The 21,261-nt window shown below is 41.2% G+C and overlaps 1 protein-coding gene across 1 annotated transcript in view; it reads right to left on the reverse strand.

Annotated features, from left to right (window-relative positions):
* col27a1b (collagen, type XXVII, alpha 1b) overlaps positions 1–21,261 on the reverse strand; it is a 591,032-nt gene that overhangs the window by 434,457 nt on the left and 135,314 nt on the right. The window contains exons 5-6 of the mRNA XM_059993655.1: positions 14,384–14,437; positions 2,054–2,107 (exon numbers count right to left, since the gene is read on the reverse strand). Coding sequence (XP_059849638.1) covers positions 2,054–2,107; positions 14,384–14,437 — 108 coding nt within the window. The remainder of the gene's footprint in view (positions 1–2,053; positions 2,108–14,383; positions 14,438–21,261) is intronic.

A 21,261-nucleotide genomic window follows, 5' to 3' on the forward strand; every position in this document is an offset into this window, starting at 1 on the left:
CTTTTGTGTGTGTTGCACCTACAGATTTTCTCTTATTTGATTTTGTTCTTGTTTTCCTCAAATACTTGAGATAAAACTCATGTTTTACTTCTCATATTTGAAGTTTATGTCTTCTTGATAAATATTACATTGTTTTCATTTTGCTACTCCATTGCAAAATCACACATCAAATAATGCAATTAGTTGTTGAGGATCATATAAACAGTTCAAATTGTGAGTGGTCAACACCAGTTAATGGTATATTTACATACCTTCAAAATTTAGGACAAGGGGGTTTGGGGATTTACAAGTTTAATTTCTTTTGCTTTCGTGTGGGGGGGGGTAGTTGATGTTTGTATTTCGTGACTATCAAGAGAAGATGTGGATCAGAGTTGTATTGTTCATGTGTACTTTGACAATAAAATGAATCTTGAACCTTGAAGTGTAAAGGCTGCTAACCAGACATTACTATAAACAGAGGCCACTGTTTTAACCCAAATCTCAGTGTCATGAATGTTTTCATTTGGCACTTCAGTGTCTTGGATACCAAAAATATCAAATCCAACAACAAATTGCATGCTGCCAGCCTCCAAAGTTGTATTAATAGCTTAGAAATTGTAGTATTCTGCCACAACAACACTGTGTATTCGTTGCTTGGTATCTCAATAGCCAATTTGGATTCATTCCTGTTACTGAAAGGATGTTATGACTCTTCATTTGGAAGAGTCTAAGTCTATGTTCAAAGTTCAAAGTATAATTTAGGTTCCAGATGTGAGGGAGGAAAGTTTGGCAACTTGATCAATTGTGGTCAGGGTGCAAGGGTTAGTTTGTGACTGAGATAAGAATCTGCTTTGCTATATGGTGTGATTCAAACATGGAGTATTCTGACTGATGTAAGCTGAAGCTGGCTAGGGTGTGGAGATGAGGGCCTTAGTCTGAAATCATCAGGAATTGCTGGACCAATGGCCTTAGGGCACTGGGATCTCAGGAGCCTGCTGGATTGGGGATTGAGCCAGTAGAAAAAAGTATTGATAATCCTTAGGGAGCTTGCACACATTCTTGAACACAGTATTAGGTCTCTTCAACACTAGTCCATTGGTCATTACATAGTATATTCTCTCTGTGCATTGTACTGCTTAGGCTTCCCAACCAGATTTTGATGAAGTCCTCTATTAACAAAAAAATATGAACAGGAAGACCTCCAAGTATCCTTCAAAGTCACACTGTGTGGCTCTTCCCGAAAGTCAAAAGCCTGGTATGTCTGCTTGGACCTATAAGGGTAACCACAGTTCAAGAAGACTGACCACCAGTTTATGGACAAACTAAGAATTATCAATAAATTTGTCCATATCACAAGAATAAATAAAAAGGACCCTTCAATTAAAAGAAACTCATTTCGTGCCAAATTGCACTATAATTTTTTGTTGATCTTTTCTTCAGCTGATGTTAATCATTATAGTATTAACACATTAAAAGACATTTTCACTTTAAGTTTAAATCTTTTCTCCTTAATTTTCTCTGCAATAATTCTCAGAAAAGTGATGCCGCGCATTAGTGTTTTACAAGTCCTTGATGGTGGTGCCAATTAGTATTCATAAGTAAATATATGGAAGTTAGTAAGAAATTAGCAAACTGCAGGTTTAAACAAATTCTATTGTACCTTTGAGAACATTTCAGAGGAAAATGAGTAAAATTAGAACACTGCTTGTTTATTACTCCTTCCCACTCTTACGAATTTGTCCCATTACTATCCGTTTTCAAATCTATCGATAGTACAAGCAAGTAATTAATTCTAAATTAGTTACAGTTTTTTACAGGGCATTAGCTTTAACAACCAATGCAGCAATGAAGTAGGTTAATTATTTTCTACTTCAACATGGAACTTTTTATTGGTTTTACTTTCAGTATTTACTTTAGAATCCAATCAGTTCATTTGGAAAATTCATGCCAGTGCCAAATTCATTACAGATGTGTCTTTTTCGTGCAGTAATTTTGAAATGTTTTCATCTATAAAGCACCTTCTATTATGCTTCTCTGCTAATTGTTGCTCCTGAAGAAATATTCTCATTCTAACCTTTTGTCCACTGGGTGCCTTCCCCGGAGAGACGCCAGGTTCACCTTTATGACCCTGAAAGATAGAAGAATAATACTTAGAACTTCAGAAATGACTATTTTAAGTATTCCTTAAAACCAGCATTTCACTAAATTGATGCGAAAATCCAGGGCTTCAATTTATGTAGATTTGTGAAATTAGTGACACTGTACATACTCCAAGGTGACATTTGACAATTGTTTAAAAACATTCTTACAATGGGTAGCATGCACAGATTTAACATAATGTCTATTAATAATGTTCTTTGAGTTGGAATGAGAAAGAGAAAACCTTGGATGTTATTCAATAGCTCTACTTATTACAAGAGCTGGAGTGATTTCTCTTTTACATTGTTGTTATTGTACAAACTGTGTCAGCAATTTGAAAAAGAACAAGCTGCAATGATTTATAAAAATAATTTCTCAAACTTTTGGTTGAAAATTTAAAGGAGAAAGGTGGCAAACTTCTGCCACAATTGAGTTGTCATTTATCTTAAGCAGCAAACTTATTAATAAATTAAGATCATCAGGCTGTTGACACCAATTGTTCTCAGTTCATACAAGAGTTATCATCACTGAGGCAAGGTACTGAAAGGTGGCAGAGATATTTCAACTCACATGTTAAAAATCTTTGAAGTGTAAGAACCAAAAATAAATCAGAACTTAATGAGTGTGTAAATGTACTGTTGGGAAAGACAGATAGGAACAACACAATGAAGAGGTGGATGGATGCTTTAAAATGTAATCTGCAGTTACTTTCTTTAATACGTATAAGATTCTTAAAGGCATTACAAATTACAGCTGTTGCTTCCTTTTCCTGTACTTGCTAGAATGTGATAAAAATGCATCTATAGAATATTACAATGAAGATAAAATTAACTGTAGTAATTTTTTTTCCAGCATACTTATTTACATTACACCATGCAAAGAAAAATATTGGCTGGGGTTGCTCAAGGAGTTGTTGAAATCAGTCCATCTGAACCAGAGATCATAAGACATAGGAGCAGAATTAGGCCATTCAGTCCATTGACTCTGCTCTGCATCATTGCTGATCCCAGATCCCACTCAACCCCATAAGCCTTCTCACCATATACTGTAATGCTCTGACCAATCATGAAACTAACAATTTTTACTTCAACTAGACCCATGGCCTTGGCCTCCTCAGCTGACCGTGGCAGAGCATTCCATAGATTCACTACTCTCTGGCAAAAAAAATTCCTCCTTACCACTGTTCTAAAGGGTTGCCCCTCAATTTTGAGGCTGTGCTCTCTAGTTCCCACTATCCTCTCCACATTCATCTTATCTAGTCCTTTCAACATTCGGTAGGTTTCAACGAAATTCCCCCGCATTCTTCTAAATTTCAATGAGTACAGGCCCAAAGTTGCCAAACACTCCTCATATGTTAACCTCTTCATTCCCTGCATCATCCTTGTGAACCTGCTCTGACAACAATTTTTCGAATGACAACACATCCTTTCTGAGATATGGGCCCAAAACAGTTGACAATATTCCAAGTGCAGCCTGACTAGTGTCTTATAAAGCCTCAGCATTATCTCCTTGTTTTCATATTCTATTCCCCTTGAAATGAATGCCAACATTGCATTTGCCTTCTTTACCACAGACTCAACTTGTAAATTAACCTTCTGAGAGTCTTGCACAAGGACTCCTAAGTCCCTCTGCACCTCTGAATTTTCTTCCCATTTAGATGATAATCTGCACTTTTGTTCTTTTTACCAAAATGGATTATTATACGTTTCCCAACTCTATATTCCATCTGCCACTTTTTTGTCCTTTCTTCCAATTGATCCAAGCCTTGCTGCAATCGCATTGCTTCCTCAGCAGTACCTACCCTTCCACCTATCTTCATGTCATCTGCAAAACCACAAAGCTATCAATTCCATTATCCAAATCATAGACAAACAATGAGAAAGTAGTGGTCCCAATACTGACCCTTGAGGAACACCACTAGTCACTGGCAGACAACCCCCTTTATTTCCACTCACTACCTCCTGCCCGCCACCTCCTATCCATGCCAAAATGTTTTCTGCAATGCTATGGAATTTTATCTTGTTAAACAGGCTCATGTGTGGTCCCTTATCAAATGCCTTCTGAAAATCCAAGCAAATGACATCCACTGTCTCTGCTTTGTCCACCCTGCTTGTTACTTCTTCGAAGAACTCCAACAGATTTGTCAGGCAAGATTCCCCTTTACAGAAACCATGCTGACTTTGACTTATTTTATCATTAGTCTCCAGGTACCTCAAAACCTCACTCTTAATACTGGACTCCAATACATTCCCACCCACTCAGGTTAGGCTTACTAGCCTATAAGTTCCTTTCTTTGCCTTCTTCTCTTTTTAAAGAATCAGGTGATATTTGCAATTTTACAGATCTTTGCCAGAATCAAGTGGTTCTCAAAAGAAAATAACCAGTGCATCTGCTATCCCTTCAACAACATCTTTCAGAACTCCGGGATGTGGTGCATCTAGTCCAGGTGAGTTATCTACATTAAGATCTTTCAGTTTGCCTGGCACTTTTTCCTTTGTAACCATAGTGGCACTCACTCCTGTTCCCTGACACTCACGGGCCTCTGGCACACTGCTAGAGTCTTCCATAGTGAAGACTGATGCAAAGTATTTATTAAGTCCATCCACCATTCTTTGTTCCCTATTATTACCTCACTAGCATCATTTTCCAGTGGTCAATATCAACTCTGACTTCCTTATACTCTTCAAATAACTGAAAAAAACTTGTAGTATCCTTCTTTATATCATTGGCTAATTTGCCCTCATATTTCATCTTTTCCCTTCTTATGCTTTTCTAGTTGTCTTTTGTTGGATTTTTTAAAAATTTCCCAGTTACCCAACTTCCCACTCACTTTTGCTACCTTGTATGTCCTTTCCTTGGCTTTTATGCAGTCCTCCGCTTCCCTTGTCAGTCACGGTTCCCTACCCCTGCCATTTGAGAAGTTCTTCTGTGCAACATATCAATCCTATACTTTGTGAACTATTCCCAGAAACTTTCACCACGCCTGCTCTGCTGTCATCCCTACCAGTATCCCCCTCCAGTCCACCTGGGCAAGCTCCTCTCTCATGTCTCTTTAATTCTCTTTATTCCATTGCAACACTGATACATGTGACTTGTGCTTCTCCCTCTCAAATTGCAGTATGAATTCAACCATATTATGATCACTGACTTCTAAGGGTTCCTTTACATTAAGCTCCCAAATAAAATCTGGATTATTACATTACTAAAGCCATCTCATAGGCATTCAACAAATTCCCTCTTTTGTGATCTGACACGAATCCCCTTACATATTGAAGTCCCCCATTATAAGTGTAACATTACCCTTATTACATGCCCTTTCCAGCTACCTTTACAATCTCAACCCCACATCTTGGATACAATTTGGATGCCTATATATGATTTCCACAATTTTTTTTTCACCCTTGCAGTTTCTTAACTCCACCCACAAAGACTTGACAGTCTCGGACCCTTTGTTATCTACTTTGAAAGATGTAATTCCACCTTTTAACAACAGAGCCACACTACTGCCTATGACTTCCTGCCTGTCCCTTTGACTTAAAGTATATCCTTTGATATTAAACTCCCAACTACGACCTTCTGTCAGCCACAACTCAGTGATGCTCACGAAGTCATACCAACCAGTCTTTAATTGTGCAGAGAGTTCATCCACCTTATTCCAAATATTATGTGCATTTGAATACAGCACCTTTAGTCCCGCATTCTTTGTCCTTTTGAATTTTGTGTCTGAGGGACCATTTAACTCTTTGCTCTGTCTGAATTTGTACTCAGTCACTGGCTAGTCCCTCCGTACATTCATGTTACACCCATCATCTTCAGCTGACTCATCTTCACCTCTATCATACCGGTTTCCATCCTCAAGCCATATCAGTTTAAACCACTCTCAACAGTTCTAATAAAGCTGCCCACAAGGGCTGTTGACACTTACTTCCTTTCCCGTTTTCCTCCTAACACAGAAAATACTGATAAAAATTAATGCTATCAAAATCAAAAAATTCATATGTAGAAATCATTCAAATCTGGTGAAAGGTTTTGCTGAGTTGACTTTTCCAACTCTTCAGCTATCTAGGCAATGTATCCAATCAAAGCAATTTTTATTCCATTTTCATTCATTCATCTGGATTTTCTATCTCTAAGCTGAACTTCCTAATTCCTACTTAAACATGAAAGGTTTTATCATCCTGAATAAAAATGGATGTTTCTTATGATTCTAAATAAAAGTGTTCAATTTTAAAGACATTATTAAAGACCTCCAGCACCCAGGGCATGCCCTTTTCTCACTATTATCATCAGGGAGGAGGTACAGAAGCCTGAAGACACACACTCAGCGATTCAGGAACAGCTTCTTACCCTCTGCCATGTGATTCCTAAATGGACATTGAAGCTTTGGAAACTACCTCACTTTTTTTAATATACAGTATTTGTTTTTGCACATTTGATTTACTTGCTTATTTATTATTATGTTTTATTTTATTTATTTTTTTCCTCTCTCTGCTAGATTATGTATTGCATTGAACTGCTGCTGCTAACTTAACAAATTTCATTTCACATACCAGTGATAATAAACCCGATTCTGAATCTGACAAAAAAATAAATGGAGTCAATTTGAACCTCAGGTTCCTCCCTTTTTATGGCAGCTTTGGGCCTGTAATCACTGGAACATATAAGAATACAGGGGTGGGGATCTCATTGAAACCTACAGCATGTTGAAAGAACTAGATAAAGTGGACATGGAGAGGATGCATCCAGAACTAGAGGGCACAGCCTCAAAATTGAGGGGTGACTTTTTAGAACAGAAGTAAGGAGGAACTTTTTTGGCCAGAAAGCAGTGGATCTGTGGAATGCTCTGCCACAGACAGCGGTGGAGGTCAAGACTGTGTATATATTTAAAGCAAAAATTGATATTTTCCTGATTGGTTACGGTATCAAAGATTATGGTGAGAAGGCAGGTGTATGGGTTGAGTGGGATCCAGGATCAGCCATGATGGAGCAGACACAATGGGCTGAATGGCCTAATTCTGCTCCCATATTTTATGGTCCTATGGATCCCTACCATTAACCGAGGAGCTTATGGATCCCAAGCTGGGAACTCCTGACTGTAGACAAAGACTAAGAAATTGAACTAAACTTATATGAACATCTGTATGCATAAATCATGCAAAAGATATTTTGAAGTGATTTTAAATATTTTGAATTGGTCCTGAAAATGGAAAAATTTGGCAGGACACCCAATGTCAGGATTCTCCATATTGTACAGTAGGTGCAACTTCACTGCTGTCCTGTGTGAGCTTTCTAATAACATTGATATGCTTCCCATGAATGGGTGTGGAAATTGCCTGCTTAATCACATAGGTGAGGTTTTGATGCTCTTAATGGAAAGAATTATGCTTACTATCTCCTAAAGCAAGGATAGCCCAAATTAGTGACTTTTTTTATGTCACCCAATCAGTCTTTAGGATAAAATGAGAATCTAATTGGTGCAGTGCACAGGAATGAATGAAATCTAATTCTGCAGCTATAGAAGTTCTTTTTAAACACAAACATAAAATACAAGTGTGTTGGCCTTCATTAGTTGATGAATTGAGTTCAAGAGCTGCAATGTAAGATGGCAGTTCTATAAAGCTCTGGTTATATTGTGATGACTTCTGCTCACCTCATTATTAGAAGGACATGGAAGCTTTAGAGAAGGTACCGAGGAGATTTACCAGGACACTGCCTAAGTTAGAGAACATGTCAAATGTGGAAAAACTGAGCAAGCTAGGGCCTTTCTCTTTGGAGCAAAGGAGGATGAGAGGCAACTTGATGGATGTGTATAAGGTTATAGGATGCATAGGTAGATTGGATAACCAGAACCTTTTCCCCCAGGGTAGAAATGGATTCCTTCTGTCCATTGATGTGTAGACAAGGTCTATGAGGATTTCAAAACATCATCCAACGTCACATATTTTCATAATCATATAGCTGGTGCCAAGCTGGGGTGACTCATGAAAACATCTCACTGCTCTTGGGTTGTAAAAAATATCATTCGCTCTTCATTTGGCAGTAAACTTAATCATTATGCGTCTTTTATTAAGGATGGGCTTTAAAGAACAAAGGGGCAGCGCTATTTGCCATGTACCGTGGCATCTTGGGCACTCGTGCCATTGCCTCATGACCCCAAGCCTACTGAATACATTTACGCCATTGGCCTAGCTGCCAATGGTTAGCCACATCATTGTGGCTCCAGCCCTATAGTGCAACACCCAGAGAGCCACGCTATTACCTTTTAAAAGAGAACGCGTGACAAAACAGCAGAAAGAATAGCTGAATAGGGGTAGCACACGAGCGTCCTAATCCATAGACAATCGCACGTTATCATCTTGGAGTGGAGAAAATCCAGAGGTTCTATATGGTCAAAGGGCAAGCAAGAGTTGTAGTAGCGAAGTTCAGCTCCAGGAGCAACATATCCCATGATGAAGGACCATGTAGGAAGTACTGCTACCTCACAAGGTTTGTAAAGATATGATTCCAATACCCTACATCTTTTACTAATACATGCCTCCATTGCCTACAATAACTTGGCGATTGAAGAACCATCACCAACACCCAGTAGTAGTCTGATGGCAATACCTCTTCCTACCCATGTACCCCACTTAATGACAAGCAATGGAGCCTCCAACTCAATGGCATGAGGAAAAACACCTTATATTCTCTCTGGATAGCCTCCAACCTGATGGCATGAATATCAATATCTCTTTCAGGTAAAAAAAAATCCCTCCCTCCCTCCTTCTATTCCCCACTCTGACCTTCTCACCTGCTTATCACTTGCCCCTGGATCCCACTTCCTTCCCTTTCTCCTCTCCTATCAGCTTCCTTCCTCTCCAGCCTTTTACCTTTCCCACCCACCTGGCTTCATCTATCACTTTCCAGCTAACCTCCTTCCCCTCCCCCCACCTTTTTATTCTGGCATCTCTCCCCTTCCTTTCCAATCCTGATGAAGCGTTGACTGTGTATTCATTTCCATGATGCTGCCTGACCTGCTGAGTTCTTCCAGCATTTTGACTGTGTGTTGCTTTGCATAACAGTGGAAAACTATTGGCTGACTCTATGTTCAAGTGTGGATGAAGGTGCAAACAATAATCAAGATCTTGTATGTTTCCCTCACATTCAGCTTTGGGTAAGGAAGTAATATTTCAAGATCACACTCACAGTGATGAGAAATCCATTGTAGAACTCTATGTAAGGTTCATTTTGAACTATTATACCAGCTGACATCTTTAACGTACACAGTGGGAAGAACTCTATTCTTAAGGACTGCATCAGAATCATTACATTTCACTGAGCTCATGGCAACTGGATATGATCAATGTCTTCCTGCACATGCAGTCACACTTCACTAATGCTCTCGTGTCATTCCTGTCACTTTCAACCGATACATAAAGAGGTGGCTCCATGAAAACGGGCATGTAAAGTGTAGCATTAGAAAACCTAAATGAGGCATGAAGATAACTCAGCAATAGCAGCAGCCATACACACTCAACTAGATTGTGTGCCTTAATTCAGAACACATTTGAATACTGCTACTGTTTGTTTGTGAATTTTTAAACAAGGCCTAAATGGAAAGTCATGACATTTATCTATGAAGGTAAATACTTTCTTGTTTGAGAGCCTTGTAGTGGCTTTGAATATCTAAGCACAAATTCAGTATCCTCTCTCAGGAATTTATTATTAGTTCTCTGATCTTGGTTTTGTGGATGGTAGTATTTATGCATCAATGGTGGGGTGGGGAAATGTAGGAAAGAATGGAATAGGGGGGATGTTTGTAACTGTGTGTGAATGTGTGTGTCTGTCCGAATGCATTATTGTGTCAGTCGGGGTGTCACCTGAATGGCGTGGCACAGTAGTGTAGTGGTTAGCACAACACTTCACAGTATCAGTGGCCCTGGTTCAATTCCCGCAACTGACTAAGGATACAAACATCAGAGAAATTTGTTTATTTATTGTGAATGATACAGTGCAGAATAGGCCCTTCTGGGCATTTGGTTTGAAAATCCCATTGCTATTGTTATTTAATATACATCTGTAAGCAAAACAATTCAAAATCAGGCTAATAATCCAAACTGCAAATTAAATGGTTTCATATTATCTCAATATTTTTTATATCCTTCCAGCTAAATGTGGAATCAATTGTAGTTTTCTGCAGAAGGCAACTTTCAGAACAACTAGATTTATTGTTAATTTTCTACGTTTTATTCTGGAAATCTAATACACATTGCCAACAATTACCAGGCATAAAAATGCAGTATTAGGATTCTGATGTAAAGTCTACGGCTAGTAAAATATTTAGAAACACCTCCTAATGTTTCCACGATTGTTTATTGAGAGAGACGGGATCTTGAACAAAAAATGCATTCATTTCTATGATTGCTTCCAGAACAAGGCTCTTTTTTGCCTGGCTGATATATGCCGCTTAGGTTGACATCACACACAGTTTTGCCAAAGACACTTCAGTGTATGAATATAGGAATAACATTAGTCAATTCAGCCCTTCAAGCCTGGTTTTGCATTCGACCAGATAAATGCAGATATTCTTTAAATGCATCCAGAACCTGCTAATGGTGCAAAGTCACTTCTGACAATCAAATAATTGTGTTCCAGGCAAATTGCACTTCAAGTTTAGCAATATTAATCAGCTAAAGAGAAAATCCAGGATAACAATTATTGTGTTTAACTGTATTGTTGGCTTATTGAATTTGTCATAAAGCAGGGTTTAAATAAAGAATGACTGAATATTAGTCCTCATAAATAATCCTTTATCGTGAGATGTGTGGTTTTGTTTGTAATGATAAGATTTAAGTAACAATTCTGAGCCTTCTGCAACTTAGACAACCAACCTCAATGATGATCTGTATCAGAAGCCAGAAGGGAACAGCAATATCTTGTTGGGGTGTCAATATTTATATTGCCTCTAAGGACATTGTTGGCTTCAAAAAGAAGGGATGGAACAACCACTTCGGATGGGCTTTAGTCAGTAAGTCCATCCAAAGATGCTGCTCTATTCTTTATCTATTTTGTGACTCTACTGCCAAATTTGAAGCTATTACTAACAAAGCTCTTGCTTTATTCAAACCTTTTGCTCTACAAACTCAACTATGCCTTGAATGGCACAACAGTTAGCCATTGCATGTTGCACCAAAGGCTATTTTGTTTATGGACCCAACCATAGCATCCATGCCTGGTGCCTTGACTGTGGGGATATGAACATAGCCTTTGGGTGGGGGGGGGGGGGGAGTGCATGGTGAAGTCCAGAGATTGGGATCTTGAGGGCAGGAGATGATTAGTGATTATTCCAGAAATTAAGAGTATTGGTGAGTGGATTCATGATAAAGGTCTTGGGGAGAATTCAGAAATTGAGAATTTTGAAGAATAATAAGGGTCTGAGATCTCCCATCCACTGCCACCAACCTCATAGTTCCCACACCCTGCACTTCGCGTTTCTACCTCCTACCCAAGATCCACAAACCTGCCTGTCCAGGTAGACATATTGTCTCAGCTTGCTCCTGCCCCATCGAATTCATTTCTACATACCTTGACACTGTCTTATCCCCCCTTGTTCAGTCTCTTCCCACCTAAGTTTGTGACACTTCTCATGCTTTGAATTTTTTCAATGATTTTAAGTTCCTTGGCCTCCACCACCTTATCTTCACCATGTACGTCCAGTCCCTATATGCCTCCATCCCCCACCGAGATGGTCTCAGAGCTCTTCACTTCTTTTTGGATTCCAGACCTAACCAATTCCCCTTTACCACCACTCTCCTCCATCTAGTGGAATTAGTTCTTACTCTCAATAATTTCTCCTTTGGCTTCTCCCACTTCCTCCAAACCAAGGGTGTAGCCATGGGCACCCGTATGGGTCCCAGTTATGCCTGCCTTTTTGTTAGCTTTGTGTAACAGTCCATGTTCCAAGTCTAAATGGGTATCCATCCCCCTCTTTTCCTTCGCTACATCGACGACTGCATTGGTGCTACCTCTTGCACACATGCTCAGCTCGTTGACTTCATTGACTTTGCCTCCAACTTTCACCCTGCCCTCAAATTTACCTGGTCCATTTCTGACACCTCCCTCCCCTTTCTTGGTCTTTCTGTCTCCACCTCTGGAGACAGCTTACTACTGATGTCTACTATAAGCCTACAGACTCTCACAGCTCCCTGGACTATTCCTCTTCCCACCCTGTCTCTTGCAAAAATGCTATCCCCTTCTCACAATTCCTCCGTCTCTGCCGTATCTGCTCTCAGGATGAGGCTTTTCATTCCAGGACGAAGGAGATGGCTTCCTCTTTTAAACAAAAGGGCTTCCCTTCTTCCACCATCAACTCTGCTCTCAAACGCATCTCTCCCATTTCCCGCACATCTGCCCTCACCCCATCCGTCCACCACCCCACTCGGGATAGGGTTCTGCTTGTCCTCACCAACCACCCCACCAGCCTCCAGGTCCAACGTATAATTATCCGTAACTTCCGACACCTCCGATGGGATCCCACTACCAAGCACATCTTTCCCTCTGTGGTGAACTACATATACCTGTCTGGACACGCCCCCTGCTGACTGCTACTGTGGCTCCTCCCACAGACCCCGGTATAAAGATGATTGAGGCCTGAGCCCGGCCCTCAGTCTCCAGGATGTAGTATGGTGGTCAACTACTGCTTGTTCTTTCTTCCAGTCAATAAAAGCTGATACCTCGCCTTCACATCTCAGAAAGAGTTATTAATGGTGCATCACCCTCCCCCCCCTTTCTGCTTTCCGCAGGGATCGCTCCCTACGCGACTCCCTTGTCCACTCGTCCCCCCCATCCCTTCCCACCAATCTCCCTCCTGGCACTTATCCCTGTAAATGGAACAAGTGCTACACCTGCCCTTACACTTCCTCCCTCATCACCATTCAGAGCCCCAGACAGTCCTTCCAGGTGAGGCGACACTTCACCTGTGAGTCGGCTGGTGTGGTATACTGCGTCCGGTGCTCCCGGTGTGGCCTTTTATATATTGGTGAGACCCGACACAGACTGGGAGACTGTTTCACTGAACACCTACGCTCGGTCCACCAGAGAAAGCAGGATCTCCCAGTGGCCACACATTTTAATTCCACATCCCATTCCCATTCTGATATGTCTATCCATGGCCTCCTCTACAGTCAAAATGAATCCAAACTCAGGTTGGAGGAACAGCACCTTATATACTGGCTGGGTAGCCTCCAACCTGATGGCATGAACATTGACTTCTCTAATTCCCGTTAATGCCCCTCCTCCCCTTCTTACCCCATCCCTGACATATTTATTTGTTGTTCTTTTTTCTCTCTCTCTGTCAATCACTCTGCCTGTTCTCCATCTCCCTCTGGTGCTTCCCCCCTTCTTTCTTTCTCCCGAGGCCTCCCGTCCCATGATCCTTTCCCTTCTCCAGCTCTGTATCACTTTTGCCAATCACCTTTCCAGCTCTTAGCTTCATCCCACCCCCTCCAGTCTTCTCCTATCATTTTGCATTTCCCCCTCCCCCCACTACTTTCAAATCTCTTAGTACCTTTCCTTTCAGTTAGTCCTGACGAAGGGTCTCGGCCCGAAACGTCGACAGCGCTTCTCCTATAGACGCTGTCTGGCCTGCTGTGTTCCACCAGCATTTTGTGAGTGTCTGAGATCACTGCTTTATTGCTTGAAAGGGTGGGAAAGATGCCCAGGGATTTTCCAAAGAAAGAGCATTGACATACAATTCATTTTCTCTTTTAGTTTATTCATTTATGTGACTTGGATGCCCTTAAACTGCGGAGATTTATAGAACTCCTTACATTTTAATTCCAGGACTCCTGGACTGTAGTGGGATTGGAACTCATGTCTTTGGAACAACAATGCAAGGTTCTTAATTTTAATTTACTAATTTTACCACTGTCCTACCATAACCTATTCCAAGAATGCTGAATCCATCTTTTATTTTGACAGACCTCACCTGCTTGAAAAAAATGGATTTCTTCTTTTGAACCTACTTTCCTGGTCAAACCCCATTCGTCTTGAAGTGTGTCAGTGGTGACAACCACAAGTGCACTTTGCCAACAATAAATGTTAATGGTGCATGGCACACACCCATCAGACATGGGCACGTTACACACATGCAACCACATGAAATAAGGTCACATGAGCTGCTAATCACTGTCAAGTTTACACTTTACTACCTTCTCAAAACACATAACAAGCATGTACTATATATTTGAACTTCTCGAGCAATATTTCTTAATAATTAAGGACAGACCTTCACACCCGGAGGACCAGGGCGACCAGGGTTTCCATGGGGTCCTTGGCGTCCCTATAGAAGGAATAAAGAAAGAAAGGCAGGAATCAGAGACCACATTTCTTGGCTTGAACAGCACGTTACACATCAATTAAACTATGTCATAACTGTAATAAAGCCAAAGCTCAAGTTTGGATAATCATAAAAGGTAATGAATTCCATTAGAATCACATCATTTGACTGATAAACATACTCACATACTTATACAACTTCCTTTTGTATTTCTATTTTGTCAAGTATATGTGATAATGTAACCTGTAGACCAAATAAAACTGCACAGCTGTGAGATCCGGCAGCTCTTGTTTGCTGGTGTACATACAAGTACCTTGCTCATGGCTGAGGATGCTTTCCCAGTGGGCTCAGTGAAGAAAGGGGTTACATCCATTCAGGATAGTACAGAAATCTAGCACAGATCCTTGCCATCCCTACAGCTGCCCACAGCTGCGCCAGGACCTGGCGCCAAACCAGCAGTGAAGTGCTACACAGCTCAAAGTGGAGGTGCTATAAGGAAACACTGAAACACTAACTTAGCTCTTCGGGCCTGCTGTTGGCTAGTGTATTGAAATGCTAGTCAACAGGATCCCCCTTCCAACATGCCAGACCATGGCCTCCTCTAATGCCAAGATGAGGCTACCCTCAGGGTGGAGGAGCAACACATTATACTCCGTCTGAGCAGCCTCCAAACTGATGGCATGAACATCGATTTCTCCTTCCGGGATAAAAACATGTTCCCTCTTCCTCTATTCCCCACTCTCCTTCCTATCACTTCTCCTGGGTTCCCTCCTCCTTCCCTTTCTCCTATCGTCCATTTCTTCTCCTATCAGATTCCTTCTTCTCCAACCCTTTACCTTTCCCATCCATCTCACTTCACCTGTCACCTGGGTTCCCCTCCCCACCCTTTTTATTTCAGTGTCTTCCCCCTTCCTTCTCAGTCCTGAAGAAGGGTCTCGACTTGAAATGCCGACTGTTTATTGATCTGCTGCCTAACCAGCTGAGCTCCACCAGCATTTTGTGTGTATTGCATCAAAATGTAGTCATGGTCTGGCTGATGCTATCAGGTTGTAACGTCTGAATTTTAATTAACTCTCTTGCTTGAACTGTCTCCCTGATTGGCCAGGACTTGCCAGTTAAATTGGCCATGAAGTTTGAAGGAATGATCAACTAGGGGTTTTTAATTTCTACGATACCTCTCCATTTACAATCCACTTAACATGAGCAGGATGTAAAATCTAAATAAAAACTGGAAAATGTAAATCAGATTCCACCGGATAATGCCATGACGCTTGGTCAGAATCTGTCAGATCACTCTGTTGCTGGGCTGCACACATGCTAGGGTTTAGATTTACTACGATTCCCCAGCTTTTAGGTTGGCTATCACTTCCTGGGTTGTACATTTGGCTAGTAGTAAGTAAATCCTAATTAATTTCAAAGGAATTGTAAAAATCTAGATGGGGAAGCAAAGGGAACAATGAAAGCATTACAAACAAGAGAAAACCTGCAGATGCTGGAAATCCAAGCAACACACACAGAGAATGCTGGGGGATCTCAGCAGGACAGGCAGCATCAATGGAATATTGTACAGTTGACGTTTCAGGCCAAAACCCTTCGGCAGGGCAGTGAAACCCATTAACTAACTCCAGGAATTCCTCACTTCTGTTACGTTAATGTTGGTTCAGTAGTGCAGCCGGGTATCAGAGGATACAGATTAGCAAGCATTTGGAGAACTCCGGAGAGCTGAAAGTCAGCTAGTCAATTGAAGAAGGATGCTGGGAAGAAAGACATGTTGAGTGGTGGGGGCAGGGGTAAGTTGCCGTGGCTAGTGTGACGGGTATATACAGAATGCTTGATATTGGTGGTGTCTCTTGCTTCAGCTATTGTCACCAAAGTCATATGCAGAAGTACATACAAGTAGAACATGTCAAACCTTGAAGATGATGGGTTACAGCAGCAGAAGACCACAATTGTACTCAGTAGCCACTTTATTAGGTACAGGAGATACTACTGAGCATATATTCACAGATGCAGTGCAAAATTTACTTGCAGCAACATCACAAGGATGTTCAAACATCATATAGGAAAAACATGAATTAAACAAGATTAAAAATAAGTCCCTGTTAGTCGACGTGACCAAAGTGGTTATAGTGCTCCTAAACCCTCATGATTTGAGGTTGTGTCGGCTGATTCAAGAACCAAATAGTTAAAGGGAATTAGCTATTCCTGAACCCGGTGGTGTGAGATCTAAGACTTTGTCCCCTCCTTTGCAGTGACAGCTGTGAGAAAATGGCATGGCCCAGATGGTGGGGATCTTTAATGATCGATGTTGCCTTCCTGAGGTGGGGAGGGGTGGGGGAGATGTACTCATAATTAATGGGCAGAGTCCACTACTCTTCTGCAGCTTCTTACATTCCTGTGCTATACATCGGCAGAGATAAACTTAGGTGTGTTTAGATGGATTCGCTTTTCAATTGTCTTAAGATCGAAAGATCAGCAGTACTATTATGTTTTCTGAGGGGGAGGTTGTTGTAATGCAGAAGCCTGCAACTGAACAGTTCTCAAAGTTTGAAATAAAAGCTACCATTTTCAACAACATCACAAAAAAGAGAAAATCTGCAGATGCTGGACATCCGGGTAGCACACACAGAATGCTGGAGGAACTCAGCAGGCCAGGTGGCATCTATGGAAAAGAGTACTGTCGACGTTTCTGGCTGAGACCCTTCAGCAGGACTGGAGAGAAAAAGATGAGGGGGTAGATTTAAAAGATGGGGTTGGGGTGGGAGAAACACAAGGTGAGAGGTGAAACTGGGAGGGGGAGGAGTGAAGTAGCGAAATGGAAAGTTGATTGGTGAAAGAGATACGGGGCTGGAGAAGGGGGAGTCTGATAGGAGAGGACAGAAGGCCATGGAAGAAAGGAAATGGGGGAGGAGCACCAGAGGGAGGCAATGGGCAGGTAAAAAGACAAGGTGAGAAAGGGAAAAGTAGGTGGGGGGGAGGTGGAGGGCATTCCTGGAAGTTTGAGAACAAAATACTCACTGGCTCTTCATCACATCTCAAATCATCTAAAGTAATGTTGGACAATGGACACTATCATGTACCACTTAGAAATTCATAAAATGCGCAGAGGTGATCAGCTTTTCCAGAAAGCTATCTTCAATGCATTAAGTACGATTCAGTACTTGGTCATTAAGGCAATTTGTTTGGAGGCAAGTTGTTATTGAAAAGTAGGTATGATACTCTTCTAGATATTGATGGAATGGCAGAGCATACTCAATGGGCCAAATGGCCTAATTCTGCTGTTCTGTATCTTATAATGCTCACACAAAGGTTGTAAATGTGACAAAGCAATTGTCCGAAAGCTCTTTTTATCTGAAAGGTCCTTACCTAGCTTTCGAAGTATAAGATCGTGGGAAACCATTGAGATCTCATACTGGTATTGAGCAATGCAGACATTCCCTAGGTTAAAACAGCGTCTTTCGTGAGAACTGTCCATAAGTTGGAAATGAACAAAAACAATGTGCAGTAGAGAATCAAAGAAACAGCAAAGATCAGAGTGTGAGTAGGCGTTGCAAGAGTGGCTGGCAGCAGGCCTCAACACGAGTGAGTGAGTGGATCTGCTTACTGCTCCCAGGGGATGAGGGAGTGGCGAGAGAAGAAAGCAAGTGGAAATGCCAATTTCCACTCACAATTCCACTGACAGAAGAAGAAGGCAGCCCCATAGGAGCTGGGAAATCTAACAACATCCTTCATGCTAGTTTTCCAACACTTACACATGTACATATTGTCCATAAATCAGGTATTTGTAAGCTAGGGAGGACCTTTATCAATAGTCAGTCCCCTACCACTGACCTATATTTTTTTACACAAACAAGAGAAAATCTGCAGATGCCGAAAATCCAGGCAACACACACAACATGCTGGAGGAACTCAGCAGGCCAGGCAGCGTCTATGGAAAAAGGTACAGTCAACGTTTCAAGCCAGGACCCTTCTCCAGTCTTGCTGAAGGGTCTCAGCCTGAAACGTCAACTGTTTACTCTTTTTCATAGACGCTGCCTGGCCTGCTGAGTTCCTCCAGCGTTCTGTGTGTGTTGCCTATATTTCTTTATCTATTTATCTCACCATGAAGTGCTGTGGTGTTGCTATCTCCAAATAACTGAAGGCTTTTTTTTCCCCATTAGGGTTGCAGTGAAGTATTCTCTTTCCATCCTCTTGAAAGCCATTCCCCTTTTATGCTGTTTGTTTGCGGATTTGCAATTTTTAAACAATTTCTGTATTATTCAATTAGCTGTTGCATCTTGCTGCTGATTGTTCTGATATTTCTCAACTGTTCACCAATTTTTTTTGCTGTTGTGTATCAAGTCTGTTTTCTATTGGCTTCTGAGTTCTGCCAGGCCTCCATATGTGCTTCCTTGAGATGGTAACCAAGGCGGAAAAGTACAATTTCTGCCAATGTAACAGGATTGACTTGGACTGCATGGGGTGAGTTGAGGATGTGGTACTGAGTACACTATCATTTTGCAGAATTACTACTGGGGATTTTATTGCTGATATTGGTAATTTTATTTCCAGATTTTACTGTCACTAAGCAGGCCTGCTTCCTTAAGGTCGTCATAGCTGGGGATGGTAGAGAGGACAAGCTCCTATTAAATGCTCCCAATGTCATGTGCCTCAAATAGCTTCTGACAACCAAGTCCAGTTCCTGGCCTTCACGTGGCACTTAGCTACTAAGCCCAGTGGAACCATTTCTACTGACAGGAAAAGGGGCAAAGGAGGGTTATTGGTGCCTTAAAACCAGTCGCTTTGGGCAGATGGGGCTCATCAGCCGTGGTTGGCAGCTCATCTAGAAGAAGGAAAACTCTGATCTCAAATCTCTGCTGCCTTGTGGCTATACCCACTCACGGGGAAGGCTTCAGGAATAAGCCCATGAAGGAAAACCCGGAGCAGGAGTCCCTAAGGCAGTCCTACGTTGTATTCAATGTTGACTGGCAACTCCTGCGACGCTGCTGGTACCAACCTGTATCTGTCATTCCTTTGGGTTCATCAGATGCGTGGAGAGAGGGAGCTTGCTACATGGGAAACAGCTTGCTCTCCATATCGTACTGCCCAGGCTTGCATATCTAGACACCTAGGATGCAATTTCTATGGTCAACTTTTATCGATGGAGGCCTCAAACAGAAGCAGGCTTAGAAAGTGTGCCCAAGTTTCCACAATTCTATATCTTCATTGGCATTGTTGGCAGTTGTTACTGTGGTGTTAAAGTCACCAATGAGGATTCAAGCTCTGTGTGCATGTGGCATTGGTTCTGAAAGTTCAGATTTCCTACTGAATGATTTGTGGACTGCACGATTGTCAGAGCTCCAATTCTCACACTATTTTAAATAGCATTGCCTTTCTTTGTGGATCCTTGATGCTGCTTTGATAAACAGGTCTGATTTTATATTGTCTTATTATTCATGAGGTCTTCATATTGCCAACTTCATGATTTACTGCTGCTTGGCCTTTTCTTTTCTGAACAAAGAACATAACATCTGTTTTCCGAGCACAACTTTTCAATTAATGTTCAACAGAGATGAGGCTCTCAAAATGCAACAGCCAGTGCTGTCCTTGTGATGCACGCAGTTTTAGGTGACTGTTATGTTTGAGTTGATCAGGATCACTGTTCACTGAGCAATGGAGAATTGATTTGAGGGGATGTTTTCAAAATTACAAAGATATCACTTATATATCATTTTTACAAAACCAAATACAAGTTTTAAAAATACTTTTGTTTGCACTAGATCTCTCTCACAACAATTTACATAATGTAAAATATAGACTGAGGCCCATACAACTTTTGCTTTTCCTACTTGTATTTGTAATACAGGAGTTTATGAATGGAGTTGGATTGTTACTGTACTCAGGAACTATGAAGATGACAATCATCTTGGATTGGCATGAAAAATGGATGGTAAAGGGTTCGTCATTTTTCACAAATTCTGTTCACCTTTGACTATTAAATATTAAAATGTTAAATTCCCAATGCTTGTGAATTTGACCTGATATATCGTATCTTTAAAATTTTCTACAAGTTCTCAACTTACTAAATTCACAGCTGCTTGTTTTTATTCTGCTGTCATTCTCACATAACCTATAAAGCACAAGGCGTTTGTATGGTACCAGGTACAACAGTAGGACCATGTGACTGGAGTGATTTATAACTCAGTAGAATGAGCTAAAGGGTCTTTCTGCTGTAGGTCATGGACATTAAATGGGCAATTTCCACAAACAGACATAAAACAAAACTTAGCAAAGAGAGTATGCATTAACGTAGCCTTTCCATGACTTCAGGATATCATAGTGCACTTCACTACCAGTTAAGTAGACTTGAAGTATAACTACAATATTTTAATGCTAAACAACAGTTAACCTGCAAACAACAAAATGATTTACACACTACAGAGTGCAGTGAATGTGCTAAAATGGCGATTGAGAGCTAAACATTGACCAAGTTACTTGAAGAAATCCAAAAATTACACAGATATAGTTTTGCCGTTACTTAAAAAGGTATTAGGACCTCTGTTTATCATCTCATGTAATGGGTGGCAGGCCTGAGGTTGCGATATTTCCAGAAATGCGCTTTTGAAGCAATGCAGTGCAAAGACTCGCACTGGTTTTGTGACAGGCAGTGTTCTTTTACACAAGGTCGTGTATCCCAAAACTCACCCAAAGGTCCTTCACTTGTAAGTCCTCACCTCCGTGAAGAATAGAATTTATGGAAGAGATTAGCTGAAGAGCATTGAAGATGGAAGGAGGACAGGATAGTCAGAGGAGTGCAGGTAGGATGAGAGGATGGTGGAGAAAACAAG

This window comes from Hypanus sabinus, chromosome 18 (assembly GCF_030144855.1).
Source record: "Hypanus sabinus isolate sHypSab1 chromosome 18, sHypSab1.hap1, whole genome shotgun sequence".
In the NCBI taxonomy this organism is placed as follows: domain Eukaryota; kingdom Metazoa; phylum Chordata; class Chondrichthyes; order Myliobatiformes; family Dasyatidae; genus Hypanus; species Hypanus sabinus.